At 63.1% G+C, this 15789-nt stretch overlaps 2 protein-coding genes across 3 annotated transcripts; one reads left to right on the top strand and one right to left on the bottom strand.

The window, feature by feature from the left end:
* The first annotated feature begins 531 nt into the window (after nucleotides 1-531).
* Nucleotides 532-10432, top strand: CDHR2 (cadherin related family member 2). The gene is made up of 32 exons (XM_058034907.1): nucleotides 532-623; nucleotides 1036-1094; nucleotides 1412-1477; nucleotides 1557-1696; nucleotides 1941-1994; nucleotides 2180-2269; nucleotides 2727-2816; nucleotides 3123-3245; nucleotides 3328-3471; nucleotides 3614-3689; nucleotides 3889-3995; nucleotides 4075-4305; nucleotides 4397-4552; nucleotides 4776-4943; nucleotides 5212-5273; nucleotides 5354-5594; nucleotides 5695-5931; nucleotides 6210-6279; nucleotides 6367-6981; nucleotides 7270-7341; nucleotides 7613-7662; nucleotides 7778-7929; nucleotides 8118-8220; nucleotides 8300-8388; nucleotides 8588-8662; nucleotides 8750-8827; nucleotides 8907-8967; nucleotides 9074-9198; nucleotides 9557-9670; nucleotides 9782-9859; nucleotides 9963-10023; nucleotides 10218-10432. Exons 1-32 carry the CDS (start codon nucleotides 532-534, stop codon nucleotides 10335-10337), a joined length of 3999 nt encoding a protein of 1332 aa, XP_057890890.1. The 3' UTR covers nucleotides 10338-10432.
* Nucleotides 10433-10690: 258 nt separating this feature from the next.
* On the bottom strand, nucleotides 10691-15789 carry GPRIN1 (G protein regulated inducer of neurite outgrowth 1). 2 transcript variants are annotated; one of them, XM_058034722.1, is made up of 3 exons: nucleotides 15578-15789; nucleotides 14079-14172; nucleotides 10691-13878 (listed from the first exon to the last, which is right to left on the bottom strand). In XM_058034722.1, the coding sequence occupies exon 3, from the start codon at nucleotides 13836-13838 to the stop codon at nucleotides 12447-12449; it is 1392 nt and encodes a 463-aa protein (XP_057890705.1). In that variant the 5' UTR covers nucleotides 13839-13878; nucleotides 14079-14172; nucleotides 15578-15789; the 3' UTR covers nucleotides 10691-12446. The 2 variants fall into 2 exon arrangements, with proteins under 2 accessions (XP_057890705.1, XP_057890707.1); XM_058034724.1 differs by lacking the exon at nucleotides 15578-15789 and adding an exon at nucleotides 15098-15171.

Below are 15789 nucleotides of genomic sequence, written 5' to 3'. Positions count from 1 at the left end.
CAGGGCCAGGGATGCGGGGGTCCAACAGGCTGGCCATGCCCCCCCCAGCGCCACCTCCCAGCCCTTTTCTGCCTCAGCAGAGCTGGACAATCCACCCTTGTCCTCGCGGGTCTGAAGTAGGTCAGGGAGACTGGGCCAAGCTCCTGGGAGGGGAGTGGGTGGCAGGGGGTGCAGAGGGCCCCAGGCACCCGCCCCAGTGGCCACACCACCAGGCTGGTGCCCAGCCCCTGTCCTGGTAGGACCCAGGGTCCCCAGCCCAGGGGATGCAGGGCATTTCCCTAAGCCCCCTTTTGGTCTCCTGGGGTGGTTTGGGGTCCCTCTGCACCCCTGCAGGCTCCACACCCCTGCTGGGAGCTGGGGTCCCATGGGTGCAGGCTGGGGTGGCTGAATGCTGAGGGACAGCACCCGGCATGGAGAGCTGGGCACTTGGTTTGGGGAGTGAGCCTGGAGATGAGCTGGGTGGGAGCTGCAAGATGAGAACACGAAATACAGAAGAGGGGGGAGGGATTTCTCACCCCTTAATTGCAGTTAATGATTGACGAACATGTTTACTGCAGGAGGCAAAGGTCTGGCAGTGTCAAGATGAGCGGGCAGAGGCAGCATCCCCAGGGACACAGCCACAGGTAAGGGATGGCAGCCCCTGTCCCGGCCCCCACGGGCACCCTGCTGCAGGGGGGGTGTCTGCCAGCTGTGGGGGTGCCCACAACCCTGCTCATGCCATGGGTTACTGTTGGATTCAAAGCTCTGCTTGGAGAGGCCCTGTTGGGCACAAGCTGTGGAGCTCCAGCCATGCCCAGGACAGGCTCCTGGGGACCCCCAGGCACACCTGGAGGTCACCCCTGCCCTCCCATCCCGTGTTCTCAGAGAGCCCATGGCCAGAAGATCAGTGTGGAGCCCGGTGTCTGCTCACCAGCCCAGCTCAGCAGAGGGGACTGTCCCCACCAGCCCCTCTCCTGCCCTGCTGGCTGCTGCCCAGGAGGGGTTTGGGGGCAGCCTCAGCCTCTGAGGTGCTTGTTCCCTGCTGTGTGCCCACAGGCATCCTGGCAGGATGGCATGGCGCTCTTGGCTGCTGCTCCCCTTCCTCCTGGCAACAGGTAAGGACTCTCTTGGCGTTTGCCATGGGTGGGTGGGAGGTGCTGGAGCTGTTCTCAGCCCCCAATACTCTTTCTCCATTCTCTGGGGGAAGCTGTGACCCCAAATCAGCTGCCTGCCCCACTGGAGATGCAGGGCAGGGCAGGGCTGGACAGCAGGGAGAGCGTGGGGGCTGCAGGTGTGGGATGGGCAGGAGGGGTTCCCCTGCCTGCCATGGAGACCCAAAGCACGGCTGGGAGCTCAGGCTGGAGCTGAGGAGGTGCTGCCAGGCGTGGCTGTGCCCAGCACGGTGATGGTGCTCAGCTCCTCTTCCCTGTAGTTTCAGGAAACACCGTCCCCATCATCAGTTCAACCCTCTTCTATGTGCCTGAGGACCTGGAGCTGCGTGAGTAGGGGGGTCTCCAGAAGGGCCTGGGGTGTCAGAGCAGTGACTGGGGGGGTTCTGACACTGCCTGTGCCCCCAGGCCAGTTTGCTTTCCAGCTGGAGGCTTACGACCTGGACCACGACCCCCTCACCTACCAAATTGAAGGCACACACGCCTTCTACTTCTCTGTGGACTCCAAATCAGGCAGAGTGACACTGAGGAACTCCCTGGACCGTGAGGTGAGGGCAGAGCATGGGGTCAGTGTCCCTGCCTGAGTGGGAATCTGGGGGTATGGATGGAGGGCAGAGCCCATGGGTCACTCCCTGGCCCCAGAACCCCAGGAGGGAAAGCTGTCCTCAGAGAGATTGGGGCTCAGCCCTACACAGAGATTGGGGCTCAGCCCTACACAGAGATTGGGGCTCAGCCATCCAAGGATTGAGCTTCACCTTGGCCCTGACCAAGTCCTGCCTTGTGTCCCCTCAGCTCCAGGCCAAGCTCACCATCACTGTCAAAGTGTCAGATGGTGTAAACTCTGAGGTGAGTGCTGGGGCAAGGGCTGGGGGCTGCAGGGGGAAGGGAGCCCCCATGGGCAAGGGGAGGCAGTTGGAAGCAGGTGGGTGATGCTGGCTGGCCAGCCAGGGTGGGCACAGCATGCCAGAACTGCACCCAGCTCTGCTGGCCACCATCTCCCACATCCTTGTGCCCTCTCTGACACCTGGCAGGTTTCCAAAAAAGTCACCATCATCGTGGAGGACCGCAATGACAACGTCCCCGTGTTCCAGCACCTGCCATATAACGCTGATATCCCCGAGGTACCTCGAGCAGCAGGGCAGGGGTGCTGGGTGGCTCCTGGGGCATGGGTGTGCCAGCAGTGGGACAACAACGGGCTGGGAACAGCGTGAGCTCGCACCTGGGTGTGTGGTGACAATGTGTCTGGGCGTGGGGGAGCACTCTGTCACCAGGGCAATTCCTGTGTGTCACCCTGAGACGGCTGGGACTCTGCCCTTGCAATGAGCTCAGGGTGTGCCCAAGCCGCCTGCCAGCCCAGGACACCGTGACACCGGATCAAGGGGTAGATGGGGCTGGGTGGGTGTGCCCTCCCAGGGAGGCTGGGGAGGGGGTCCAGCCCTGCCCGGCCTGAGCGAGGGCAGCAGCTCATGCCATGGCACCGGGCAGTACCCGCAGCCCTGAGCATGCCAGGGCAGGCCTGGCGGGGTCCAGGCACGGCATCACCCCCTGCTCAGTCACCACCACCCCCTGTGTGCCCAGAACACGACTGTGCACAGCATCATCTACACCGTGTTTGCCAACGACAGCGACACCGGGAACGCCTCCAAAGTCAGCTACAGAATCCAGGAGGTGAGCACAGAGCACTGTGGAGGGGGTCACACCACAGCCAAACCCACCCCTGGGCCACCCCTGTGCTGCTGAGGTGCTGGGGGACACGGCCAGGGCAGACTCATATCTCTGGGGGTGCAGGGAGGTTGTGGGCAATGGGTGGAAGGTGATTTCAGTTTCAGGCTGGGGATGAGCCAGGTGGTGGGGTGTAAATGTTGGGGGTCCCCATGGGCCAAGCCTGGCAGAAGGATGGGGATGGAGCCCCCATCTCTGCTGCAACACTTCTGCTCCCTGCCTTGGTGACACAGGATGATGTCCCCTGCTCAGGTGATCCCAGACAACGTGAACAATCTCCAGCTCTTCTACATCCTGAACAATGGGAGTCTGGTGCTCAATGGTCCCCTGGACTACGCCAAGAACACTTTCTACCAGATCAAGATCCTCGCCCAGGTGGGGACCATCCAGGCTGGGGGTGCAGGGCTGCCAGGTAAGGGGGCTGTGTGACTGACAGCTGCTCTGCTCTGCTCCTCAGGATGGTGGAGGATTACTGCACAACGTTTGGACCGTCCAGAGTAGCTCTACTTACCTGTCCCTGACCATTACAGACGTGCCCAACCTGGACCCACGGTTCCTCAATGAGCCCTACTCGGGCTCTGTGCCTGAGAACTGTGACCTGGTCAGGAGCCTGCCTGCCCCAGTGTCATGTCCCTGCCCCTGGCCCTCCTTGGGGGCTCTTATGCCCTGAAGTGTCTGGGCCAGCAGGCCTGTGGGCAGCTGGAGATGCCATAGGTCCTTCCCTGATGGTCATGTCCCCACAGGGCACCGTTGTGCTGACTGTCACCGCCATGGACCAAGACACAGGGGTGAATGACAACATCTCCTACATCATCACCAGTGAGTGATGGGGCAGAATGGGGCAGGCAGGGGATGAGGACACAGTGGGATGAGCAGGAGGGGTGGTCACGCAGCAAGGGGTACCCTGGAAACTGGTTCTGGGCACCCAGGCTCTGCCAGCCTGACCTGCTGGCAGAGGGAGGGTCAGGCCTGCCTTTCCCAGTGGCTGCCACTGGTTCCTGCTGTCCCCTTGTCCTAGATGCCAGTGTTCCTTTTGTTATCAACAATACAACGGGTGCCATCACTGTGAGTGAGCCCCTGGACCGTGAGCAGCTGCCCAGTGAGGAAGTGCTGCTGCAAGTCACGGTGAGTAGGACACAGCAAGGGGAACCCCATCCTCTTCCTCTCCCTGGGCCCCTCCAACCTGCTCTCCCCTCCTCCCCAGGCACGTGAGGAGCACCCAGATATCTACGGCAAGAGGGCCCAGGCCAGCACCCTGGTGACAATCTTGGTGACAGATGTCAATGACAACAAGCCCCAGTTCTACAACTGCTCCCTGTCCAGCTGCAACTTCTCTGCCAGTGCTCAGAACAACTTCATAGGCAGCATCATAGAGCACTCCTCCACCAGACTGCCTGTGTCCAACCTCAACATTGTTGCCTACGACCCAGATAAGGTAGGAAGGAGCCTGTCCATGGTGCTGGGCTGTGGTGCTGGTGTCTGTCCTTGCTGCACCACTCACCCTGGCTCTTGTCCCTCCCTGACAGGGCATCAACAGCAGTTTTGAGCTGAGCCTGCAGAGTCCGAATGCCAACGCCTTCACTGTGTTCCCCACAACGATTGTGGGTGCAGGGGAAGTCCAGATCCTGGTGCAAAACTCATCCTTAGTGGACTACGAGATAAGCCATGTCATGGTGGTGCAGGTGGGACTTGTAGGGCTGGCCTGCTCTGTGGAGGCAGCTCCTGCTCCCTGCCTGCACTGGGCACAGTGGGGACATGACCCTCCTCTTGCAGAGCTCAGGAGTAAAGCAGAGCAGGGCTCTGCCCTGGCAGTCTGTTTGGTGCAGGGGAGCTGGGCTGGAGTGTGACAGGTCTCTCTAATGTTTGGGGGCTCGTGTGAGACACAGTCCCTTTTTAATCCTGCAGATCATTGCTAATGACACAGGGAACCCTACAGACTGCTGCTCCACGGCCACCGTGACCATTGAGCTCATCGACAGCAATGACCACATCCCTGAGTTCCCCCAGAGCACCTACAGCCTGTCCGTGATGGAGAACAGCCCCGACGGCACCGTCATCTCCCCAAACATCACGGTCAGGCCCTGAGCTGGGAGAGGGCACACCTAATGTCCCCAAGCAGGGCCCTGGGCACACCTAGCACTTCTAGTACAGCTTGTGCTGAGGGCACCGATCTCTCCATGCACACAGGAAAGACTCAGGACCAATGGGTACCCAAGGGTGGCACCCCTTGCCCATCAGCGCCACATTTTTGGGGTGCTCACTGCCAACAGCCACTGCCCCACACTCATCACTGCTCTGAGGGCTGAAACAGACTGACCAGATGGTTCCTTCTGTCTTTCAGGCCTATGATCCAGACAGCGGTGTCCTGGGCCAGATCACCTACCAGCTGCTCCCAGAGAACATGTACGTAGGGGCAGAGCCAGCCACGACCAGGGCATCACCCTGGAGGGTGGGCTCCACTGAGGGCTCTGTGTGTGCCACAGCCACAATGTCTTCATGGTGAACGCCACAAGCGGGGCCCTGCTGGTGCACAACGGGAGCTTGCTGGACAGGGAGACTCGCTCCATCTACTACGCCAACCTGCAGGCCAGGGACGGGGGCGGCCTGGTGGGCACCACGGTGCTGGAGATCACCGTGCTGGATGCCAACGACATGGCACCCATCATCATTGGCTCCTACTTCATCTCGGCGGAAGAGGGGCAGAATGTTAGCACACAGATCCAGGTATGTGCCAGCAGAGGTGGGAGGGTTGGCAGGGCTCTCAGAGGGGAGAGACTGTCCCCAAGGTGACCCACAGCCCTGTTCTAAATGCTGACCTTTTCAGGCCATCGACAACGACATGCCTGACAGCCCCAACAGCAAATTGGGCTTCATGATCTTGCCAGGACTGTTCAGCAACAACTTTACCATCAATAGAGACACAGGTGAGATGCACAGCACAGAGCCACTGGACCGTGAAGCCTTGGAGGATGAGCACGGACAGATGGTGGTGACAGTGATGGTGTATGACCACGGCGAGCCACCGCTGAACACCACGGTGAACGTCACCATCACCGTGGGGGTGAGCCCTGGGCACAAGCAGGGACATGCTGGGGCAGGCTGGGGCTTGGAGCTGGGATGGATGGGCAGGGCAGGGCTGTGGAATCCTTGGCTGTGGCAGAAGCACCGTGTCTCCAGGCTTTCTGTGGGGGCAGAGTGAATAGTTGATGCAGGGAGGCAGGAGAGGGCTTGTGTAGCTCCTGCCTGTGGGCAGGCAGGTGCCCACACTCCTGTCCCCAGCTGGCTGCGGGGAATCCTGTTTCCTGGAAGGGCTACAGCCATGGGCTTTGTCTTCTGCAGGACCTGAATGACAACATTCCCGTGTTCCTCAACCAGTCCTATGAGTTCTCCGTCTTTGAAGAGTCTCCAGGTAGAAGTTGCATGGCCAGGTTTGTGGGACCAGCAGTGGCCCTGAGTCAGTGCCCACTGCCCACTCAGTGTCTGTCTCCACCTGCAGGGTCCTTTGTGGGTGAGGTGAATGCCACAGATGCCGACAGGACGGAGATCAATTCCCGCATTTCATTCCGGCTTGAAAGGGACTCTGGCTCCAGCAACTTCTTGATCCGCTCAACCCGCCTGGGGCCAGGGAACTACAGTGGGCAGCTGTCTGTAGACCCTGAGATATTCCTGGACTACGACACGCTGGATCAGAAGTTCTTCACCCTGACGGTGCTGGCAGAGAACACGGCTGCAGACAACGCCGGGGACGGGGCCAGCGTCTCAGTGACAGTCCACATCCTCGATGTCAACGACGAGCCCCCCACCATCCAGCCAGGCTCGCTGCAGGACGTGTCAGTGGCTGAGAACGGGACACAGCAGGGCCTGATCCACACACTGAACGCCTTCGACCCTGACACCAATAACTCACTGCTCTTTGAGGAGCAGGAAGTTCACTGCTTCAAGGGGGAGAGAAGTGCTGGGGACGTGTGCAGGGACTGGTTCCTGCTGGCACCCAATGGCTCAGTGCTGGTGAACAGCTCAGACATCGACTACGAGGTGTGTGACAGGGTCCTGCTCACACTGAGGGTGGAGGATCTGTACACTGAGAAAGGAAACCGCTACAGCCAGAACGGTACGGCCCCAGTGCCCCCTCTTCCCCACCATGGGCAGGGCAGGTGCTGGGTGGCACGGCCCCAGTGCCCCCTCCGTCCCCACCATGGGCAGGGGGGCAGGTGCTGGGACTGCCTCTCCCACCTCCCACAAGAAGCTGGGAGCTGGGTGGTTTGGCTACAGAGGGAGGGTGTCCCCAGTTCTCTTGACCTGAGCTTTTTGGGAGAACAGAGCTCCCACAGGAAGCAGAGGATGGTGCTGCAGGGCTGCTGTGTTGGTGATCAGAGCTCTGCTTTTGGGGCATTTGCAGAAACCCTGAGGATCATCATTACTGATGTGAATGACAACGCGCCAGTCTTCAAGGCCATCTCAGAGACTTTTGGTGAGCAGCTGGTGTTGGCACATCTCGTGGGCTCCTCGCTGCACCCACACATGCCCTGCCACATTCACCAGCAGCGAGGATCTTCCCCAAGCCCGGCAGGGCTGAGCAGTGCAGGGGCCAGGCTGGGGTTACTCAGTGCTTTCCATGGAGGCTGTGGGGCCAAGGGCAGCAGGGGGTGCTTGGAACCCTGGGGCTGTGTGGGCGTGGGGTCTGCAGCAAGTCTGGCTGCTCACCAGCATGACTGCACCATCCATCTGTCTGTTCCTGGCAGTGGTTGTCCCCGAAATCTCTCCTGTGGAACTGCAAGTGGCCACTGTGAAGGTGAGGAGCTGCCCTACCTGTATCTGTCGGTCCGTGGAGCCTTGCTCACTTGTCCCCACCGTGGGCAGGCTGGGGCCATTCCCACTCATGCTCCTGCCATGTTCTATCCCTGCAGGCCACAGATGCTGACACAGGGCTGGGGGGAACCATCACCTTCTCCATCATCAGTGTGGTGCTTGTGGAGGACAGCGGGAGCAGTCGGCCCTTTGAGAACCTCTTTGGGGTGTCCACAACACCTGACGAGGGCGCCTACATCGGGAGTATCCGGTGAGCCCCTGGGGCTGGGCCGGGCTGGGAGAGGGGATGCAGCTCAGCTCCTGCCTGCTGCAGGGCCAGCACGGGCTGCAAAGGGGACAAAGCCTTTCTGGAGTCCTGCCTAGGCATGGAGGCAGGATGGGGCTTGAGGGAGGGCAGGGCACAGTGCAGTGGGATCACTGGTGTCCCTGTCCTCACAGAGTGGCCAGCAACCTCGATGAATCTCTGAAGGGGCAGTACAAGGTGACGGTGGAGGCTAAGGATGGTGAGGAACCAGTGCACAGAGCCCAGACCGTGCTGAGTGTGAGTGTCAGCCCCAAGCCCTGTGCCAGGACACCACCCACGCAGGCCAGCTGTGCTCACCCCTGGTCCCCACACACAGATCTTCACGGTGGATCAGAGCTACCGCATTCGGCTCCAGTTCCTGACGACGGTGGAAGAAGTCCAGAGTAACTCCGAAAATATTAAATTGTAAGGGGTGCTGGGCTGGGCTGGGGGTGCATGGATGGACCCACCAATGTGATCTCTCAGCTTCATGGACTGTGAACAGGGTGGGCCAGGCAGGTCCCCACCAGAGGAGGGGGCTTCAGGGGGTCAGTCTGCTTCCTGTGCCCGTGAGCAGAACAGCAGGATGTCCAGCCCAGCTTCCCCCCCTGTCTCTTGTTCCTAGGGCCCTGACCACTGTGACCAAGGCAGCAGTCTATGTGGTGGCCATCCGAGGCATGGAGGACACCCGTGACACCCAGTGAGTGCTGGTGGGGAAGGGGACACGGTGGTGGCATCAGGGGTGTCACCCCAGCACCTCAGTGCCCCCATCTCTGTGGCTCTGCAGCGTGGATGCCAAGTCGGTGATGGAGGCCTACTTTGTGTACAGCAATGGCACTGCCCTGGATGTCAATGACCTGATCACGTGAGTGCTGGGGCTGTGCACGGGCACTGCCTCGTGCTGGCACCAGCCCAGCTGCTCACACCTCTGCTTTCCTTGGCAGACTCATCCAGTCCGACCCGGTGGGCTTGGCTGAGCTGGTGAAGCTGGGCCTGGCTGTCATTGTGAGTGGGGCCAGGCAAGGGGCAGGGGGAGAGGGCAGCAACCCCTCTGGGGCTGGCTGGGGGGTTCCCCTGGCTGGAACTGTGCCCTAACCCTGCTCTGTGCCAGGGCCCTGGGGAGGTGACAAAGCCCACCAAGGAGGTGGAGCTGATTGGCATTATCGCAGGGTTGGCAGCATTCCTGCTCATCTTCATACTCATCATGACCCTGGTTTTGGTGCTCACCACCAGGAGGTACTTCACTGCCTGCACCCCCTCCTACCACCCCCACCACCTGCATCCTCACCAGCACCCCCATCCCCATCCTCCAACCTGCTTCAGCCCACCCCACCCCACAGCCCAGCTCCTCCCTGCCCCTCTCACCCACCCCATCCCACAGCCCAGCTCCTCCCTGCCCCTCTCACCCACCCCACCCCACAGCCCAGCTCCTCCCTGCCCCTCTCACCCACCCCATCCCACAGCCCAGCTCCTCCCTGCCCCTCTCACCCACCCCATCCCACAGCCCAGCTCCTCCCTGCCCCTCTCACCCACCCCATCCCACAGCCCAGCTCCTCCCTGCCCCTCTCACCCACCCCATCCCTGGGCTCTGCAGCTACAAGAGGAAGCTGAATGCCATGAAGGCTCTGAAGGTGGCCACAACATTCAACCCTGCAACAGCACAGCAGGGAGCTGGCATCCCTGGGACCAACCAGTACAACGCTGAGGGGTGAGTGAGGGGCTCCCTGCAGCAGGAGGGGAGACACCAGGCTTGTCCCCACATCCAGGGGCTGCAGTGCCCCAAGGGGCAGCACTTACCTGGCCACCCATCCCTGACCAGGGCCAACCCCATGCTGAACCGCCCGCTGGATCCCTCCCATGACCTGGGCTTCCACGAGGACTCCATCTCTGTGACCAGGTGAGCTCTGTGGGCAGGTCCCAAAGGCCACAGGCTGTCACCTCATACCTCACTTCTCCATTGCCTGGGTCCATTTTTATCTCCCACCCTCCATTCTCCACAGCATGAATTCCCTGGATGAAAATACAGTAAATGCACCAGCAGATGACAACTTTGAGGTCGAGGTAAGTGTGCAAAGAGAGTCCTGAGAGTCCTGCCAGAGAACCCTGCATCTTCTTCTCTCTGCTGTGGTCCCCAGGGCCTCATGGACCCCTTATGTCCTTTACTCTGCACCCCTCAACAGAGGGGAAAGGAAGGACAGGTGTCCCTGCCCTCCATCTCTGTCCCCATCCCTTCTGACCACACTCTCCTCCTGCAGCAGGTCAAAATGCAGCCAACAGACCCCACTGACAAGGAGGTGCTGGTGGCTGCCCTGAACATGAAGGAGCCCACCAGAACAGCATACCTCAACACCACCTTCACCACCACGGACTTGTGAGCGGGCTCACAGGGCGCAGCAGGGCCAGAGCAGGACTCAGGCAGCTGCTCCAGTGTTGATATGTTCGGTGTCTGGCAATAAAACTGTTCCACGGGGGTCACAGTGTCCTGTGGTCACCAGCCCATGTGCCTGGGGGGCCCAGTCAGCTTGGAGTCATCTCTCCCAGCATGAAGTGCTGCTTTTGGGCCAGCTGGTGCCAGAGGGGAGGTGCCACTGTGGGGCTCAGCTGGGCTCCTTGTCCCCAGGACCCTCCTTGCCCCGGGGGAGGGAGGTGCAGGCAGCCCCCAAGAGGTTTGTGCAAGGTTTTATTACCCAACATCCACATTGACAGACTGATCCTCCCGCCCCTTCCTCCCCCCGCCCCACCCCCAAAAGAAATGAAGAGGAAGAAAGGAGAAAATGGGTGATGAAGCTGCAGCGCTGGTGTGCCAGAGCTTGGCAGTGCAGGGCTGGAGGGGAGCACAGCCTGGGGCAGGGTGGCAAGGGGATGCCCCAGGGCTCCTGCTCTCCCTGGCACGGCCGTGGCACCGGTCCCACAGCCCAAGGCACTGAGCAGAGCCAGGTCCCAGCGAGTGCCACGGCACTGAGCGGGCACTTGCCACGGCCCTGGCTGCCAGCTGGCACTTCAGCAAGCCCTTTGCAGCCCCACAGGGACAAAACAAGCCCAGGATGTACACTGTGGGTTTAGGTGGGCAAGAATTTACCTTAACAAGGGAAAACGGCCGCAGTGGTGACTCTGGCACCTCCTGCACTTCTGCCCAGAGGGGATGGTGCAGCTCTCCAAGCACCCCTGGTCTGCAGCCTCCTGCCCATCAGGTGCTGGACATGGCCTGGGCCCCCCTTGCTGTGGCACTGTGGGGCTGGTCCTTTGTATGAGGCCAGGCTGGGGGGACCAAGATCCACATTTTGGCAGGACACTGAGGTGCTGCCAGCCACAGGGATGTCAGCCCAACCACAGGGATATTCACCCCCCTGCAGACTGACCCCTCACTCCCAATGCTCTCCAGCCTAGCAGAGCACAGGCCACGTAGGAAGAGTGTTTGGAAAGATGGTCTCAGCCCCACAGGCCACCACGGGGGAGGTGGCTCCAGGCAGGATGCTCATGGCTGAAAGTGTCTCTTAAAAAGCTCCAAAAATGCAAACACAGTTCAATAAAAGCTCCCTCCCCCCCACCCTGTAAAACCCCAGCTGTAAAAAGTGGCAGCGTTTGCAGTCACCGTGTCCCAGCTGCCATCGAAGAGGAGAAGCCAGAGGGCCCAGCAGGACATGTCCCCGTGTCCCCAGCACAGGGGGCCTTTCCAGCACCACTGGGGCAGCTGGACAGGCCTGGAAGCAGGGCAGGCTCCATGTCCACCACCAGCCGTGGTCAGGATGTGCTGCTCGCAGGCAGGTGGGGCTGGGGGCCATGGGGACAGACTCCACAAGCACCTCCAGCCACGGTGACAGGCACGAGCAGCTCTCCATCACACACGGGGTTGGCCTCTGTCTCTCTCAGATTTGAGATCTGTCCTGGTGCCCTGTGTGGCCACATCCTCCCAGCTCCAGGGCACCCACAACATGGCAGTGGGGCAGAGAGAACAGGGAAGCTGGGGGATTAGTGCTTGCCATGGGTGGCTGTGGGGACCCACGCACGGGCTGGTTGGAGGGTGGCCAAGCCCTGGACAGGCAAAGCAATGGCAGGGTGATGCACCAGTGTCTCTCCAGCATGGGAAGTGATGCTGCTGCTTGGGGTGCCAGAGTTCAGGGCAGCCAGCAGCACGCACCCTGAGCCATCTTCAGACCTGTGCCACGGGCAGGAGACGCACAGGAGCAGCTGCCTCCATCTGGAAGGAGCCACGCGCTTCCTCGTGCTGAAAAAAGCCACCAAGCACAAAGACAGGGCACCAGTCTCATGTCCCAGGGCACCTCCACGGGGCTACACTCACGGGGGAACCCCAGGCTGACAGGGAAGACCCCAGCAAAGGAGATACCCTGTGCCAGTGTGCAGTGCTCCATCACCAGCACAGCCCTGCACGCTGGCACCGGGTGTCTCAGGACGCCAGGGCAGGGACCCATCCCCAGTTTGGAGAAGCCCCGAGGCACCCCCACCCTGCCGGCACGGGCAGCAGCTCACTCCATGGCAGGGCCGGCTCGGGAGCAGCACCGGGGCCGCCGGACGTTCTGCAGCAGAGCCCGAAAGACGCTGGGCGGCCGCTTGGGCTCGCCCTGGCGGGGCCCGCCCTTGACGGAGCCGGCGCGGGTGGCCTGCGGGGTCACCACCCCCTGGCGCCCGTGCTCCTCGATCTGCTTCTCCAGGTGCTTCTGGATGGCCATGCCCAGGACCTCCACCTCCATGGAGGCCCCGTACACCTCCCACGTCATCCCCTTCTCATCCCAGCTCACCTCCCGGATGGGCTCCGGAGGCTCCTCCTCCACCACCTCCGGCACCGTCCCCTTCACCTGCACCTCGGGGTACGAGGTCTGCGGGGACTTGGCCACCGGTGTCATGGGCCCCGTGGCCACTGAGCGGGTCTCCACAGGCATGGACACCTGCATCTCCGCGTCCTTCTTGGAGGGCTCCAGGCGCGGGGCTGCAGAGGCTGCCTCTCTCTTGGGGAAGGTGAAGGCAGCAGCCCCACACGGGGGGCTCATGGGGCTTAAGGCCACCGACACCAAGGACACACGGTTGTCCACTTGCGTCCCCATGTCTTGTGTCCCAGTGTCCTGGGGCGGGGTCACTTCAAAGGAGTAGGATTCACAGAGCTGCTTGGCCGTGTGGGGCTGCTGGCTGCTCCCAGCACCCCCACCCTGGACTGAGCTCCCCTCAGCTTTGCCCTGGCCCAGAGCAGTGGAGCTTGGTCCTGCCTCACTCCGACCCCCAGTGCCCGCGGTGCTGGTGCTGGGGGGCTCTGCTGTGCATCCCTGGGGGTGCTTGGGAGCCTCACTGCTCTTTGTCTGCGGAGCAGCACCCAGGGATGTCCCTTTGCTGTCCTGGGGCTGCTCCTGGCTTGGAGGCTCAGCTGTCCCGGTGCTTGCAGTAGGCTCCACGAACGCCACATGTTTGGCAAGAGCTGCCGTGCTCCCCATGTCCTTGCTGGTTGCCTGGAGGCAGGGATCAGAAACAGGGGAAGTGGGGGCTGCTGCATCCTCCTTCTGGGTGTTGGGGACCCCCATCCCCGTGGCACCACAGGCAGAGGCAGCACCACTCGGTCCTCCGCAGCTCCCTGTTGCTGCTGCCACACTCTGCTCTGTGCTGCTGTCCTGGAGAACTGTGCCAGGAGCTGGTCCTGCTGGTGATGGCACCTTCTTCTCTGCCACTGAGTTGGCTTTGGTGCCCTGAGACTCTGCCTCGGGCACACAGCAGGTCCTCATGGCACGGGCTCCCGCGGCACAGCCGGAGCCGGGCAGGCACTCGCCTGCCACGGGGCAGCCCGGGGAGCTGGCACTGGGCTCGCAGGCGTCCTCAGCCCCGGCCTGGCAGCTCAGCACCTGCAGCCCCTCGGGCTCCTTAGCGCTGCCCATGCCCAGGGAAGGCTTCTCCCATGCTAGTCCCGCCACGGGTCTGCAAGAGAGAGGATGGGGCAGTGAGGAGCGAGCAGCACACGGATCCCATCACACCTCAGCTGCCCGCTGCCTTTCTCCATGCCACCCCTGACAACAGGTTGGGTGGCCACCTGGAGCACTGGCTGTCCCTGGCACAGCCTGTGTGGCGGCACACGGTGCCCAGGCACACGGAAGGGAGGAGCAGTGTCGGCTGCTTACCGTAGAAGTCAGCCTCCTCCCGGCACAGCAGGACCGGGAGCGGGATCCAGGCGCTGCTGGGGCTGCTGCAGCGGGAGACGCGGTGCAGGCACCCCTGCAGAGAGAGTGTGAGCTGCAGAACGGTCCCGGGCACCAGGCTGAGAACCGGGGGCTCGGCAGCCCCCTCCCGTCAGTGGGAAGCTGGGGGCAGTGAGGGGTGAGAGCAAGCTGGGCCTGGGGTCCAAGGGAGGTGGAAGAGAAGGGCAGGAGCCCAAGCCCTTCCCTCTCCACATGAGGGGAACGCGGTCCAGTGTCACCTGGCTGTCCCCAAACCCTTCCCAGCCCCATGGGGCAGAAACAGAGCAGGAAGCCCCAAACATTCCGGGAGCTCTGGCAATGCCAGGGAGTCCCTGCAGAGCTGGGAGCACATGGGTCCCGCAGGCGTGGGGCACTCCATGCCCCCGGACACGGCCACCCGTGGGTCCCGAAAAAGGCAGAGCCGAGCGGACACAGCTGGAGCCGAGCGAGTTCCCCCAAAGGAAGGCGACAGGAGCGGGGACCAGGCGGTCACCGCTGTCCCCCAGCAGGGCTGAGCCCGGAGGCGATGATGCCCGCCCCGTCTGTGGGTTCCCACGGAGCGCCCCGATCCCCGGAGGGCCGCGCCGCCCGACCTGCCCCGACAGCACCCCGACCCCGCGGGATCAGCGCCGTGCCCGGTACCGATGCTCCGCCAAGGAGCTGCGAGCCCCGGCACACGCGTGTGCACACGCACGGGCACGCACACGCCAGCACATGGCCACGGGCACACCCGCACGCACGGACACGCGTGTGTGTGCACGCCCCGGCCCCCGTTCCCCGGCCGAGCCCCGGACAAAGCCGGCCCCGCGGCAGCCCCGGCCGGGGGAGGCCGACCCGCCCCCGCCGCCCGTCCCGGGGCTGCAGACCACCCCCAACCCCCCCGCCCCGGGGCTGCCGGTAAGGAGCGGGCGACGGCAGCGCCCGGCCCGGTCCCGCCACGTGCGCCCCGGGGCCGCCGGTACCTGCGGCGGATCCTCCGCCCGGTGCCGTCCTGTCCCGTCCCGTCCGGCCCCGTCCCGCTCGGCTCGGCGCGGCGGCGGCAGCGGCGGCGAGCATGCGTAGGGCGGTGGCGGCGGGGGCGGTACCGTGCCCCGGGCCGCTCCCCCCGGCTGCCGCCCGCCCCGGCACCCCCAGCAGCAGCGGGGAGGCGAGGGACAGCCGGCTCCGCGTGGGGAGAGGGGGTTCTGGCACTCCGCATGTCCCCCGCTGTCACCGCTGTCCCCACAGCGGCCCGCCCCGGGAGCCCCCCGTGGTCCCAGAGGCCCCCGGTACCCAAAGCATCCCCGCGCCGTGCGCCCCGGGGACGAGCATCCCGGCTCTCCCGGTGCGCTCGGGCACAGCAGGACACACAACCGGCACCGGCAGAGTCAGGGGATCCCAAACCTCAGCGCAGGTCCCGTGGGTGCGGGTGACAGCAGCACAGAGCCCGGTCCCGCTCCTACCTGGTGATGGAGGCGGCCGCTTCCCTCCCGGGCATTCCCGGGGCCGCGGCTGCGCCCCGGTCAGCCCGAGGGACCGGGACAGCGTGCCAGCGTGGCGGGATGGAGATGGGCTCCCGAGTACCCCTCGCCCGAGGGTGGGGGAGGACGGGGAGGGGAGAACGGCCCCGTCTAGCTCCCGGCAGCGCTGCCTCTGCTCCCGGGCTCGGGCTTTG

This window comes from Melospiza georgiana, chromosome 15, assembly GCF_028018845.1.
Source record: "Melospiza georgiana isolate bMelGeo1 chromosome 15, bMelGeo1.pri, whole genome shotgun sequence".
NCBI lineage: Eukaryota > Metazoa > Chordata > Aves > Passeriformes > Passerellidae > Melospiza > Melospiza georgiana.
This window is presented reverse-complemented; position numbering and strand designations above follow the sequence as displayed.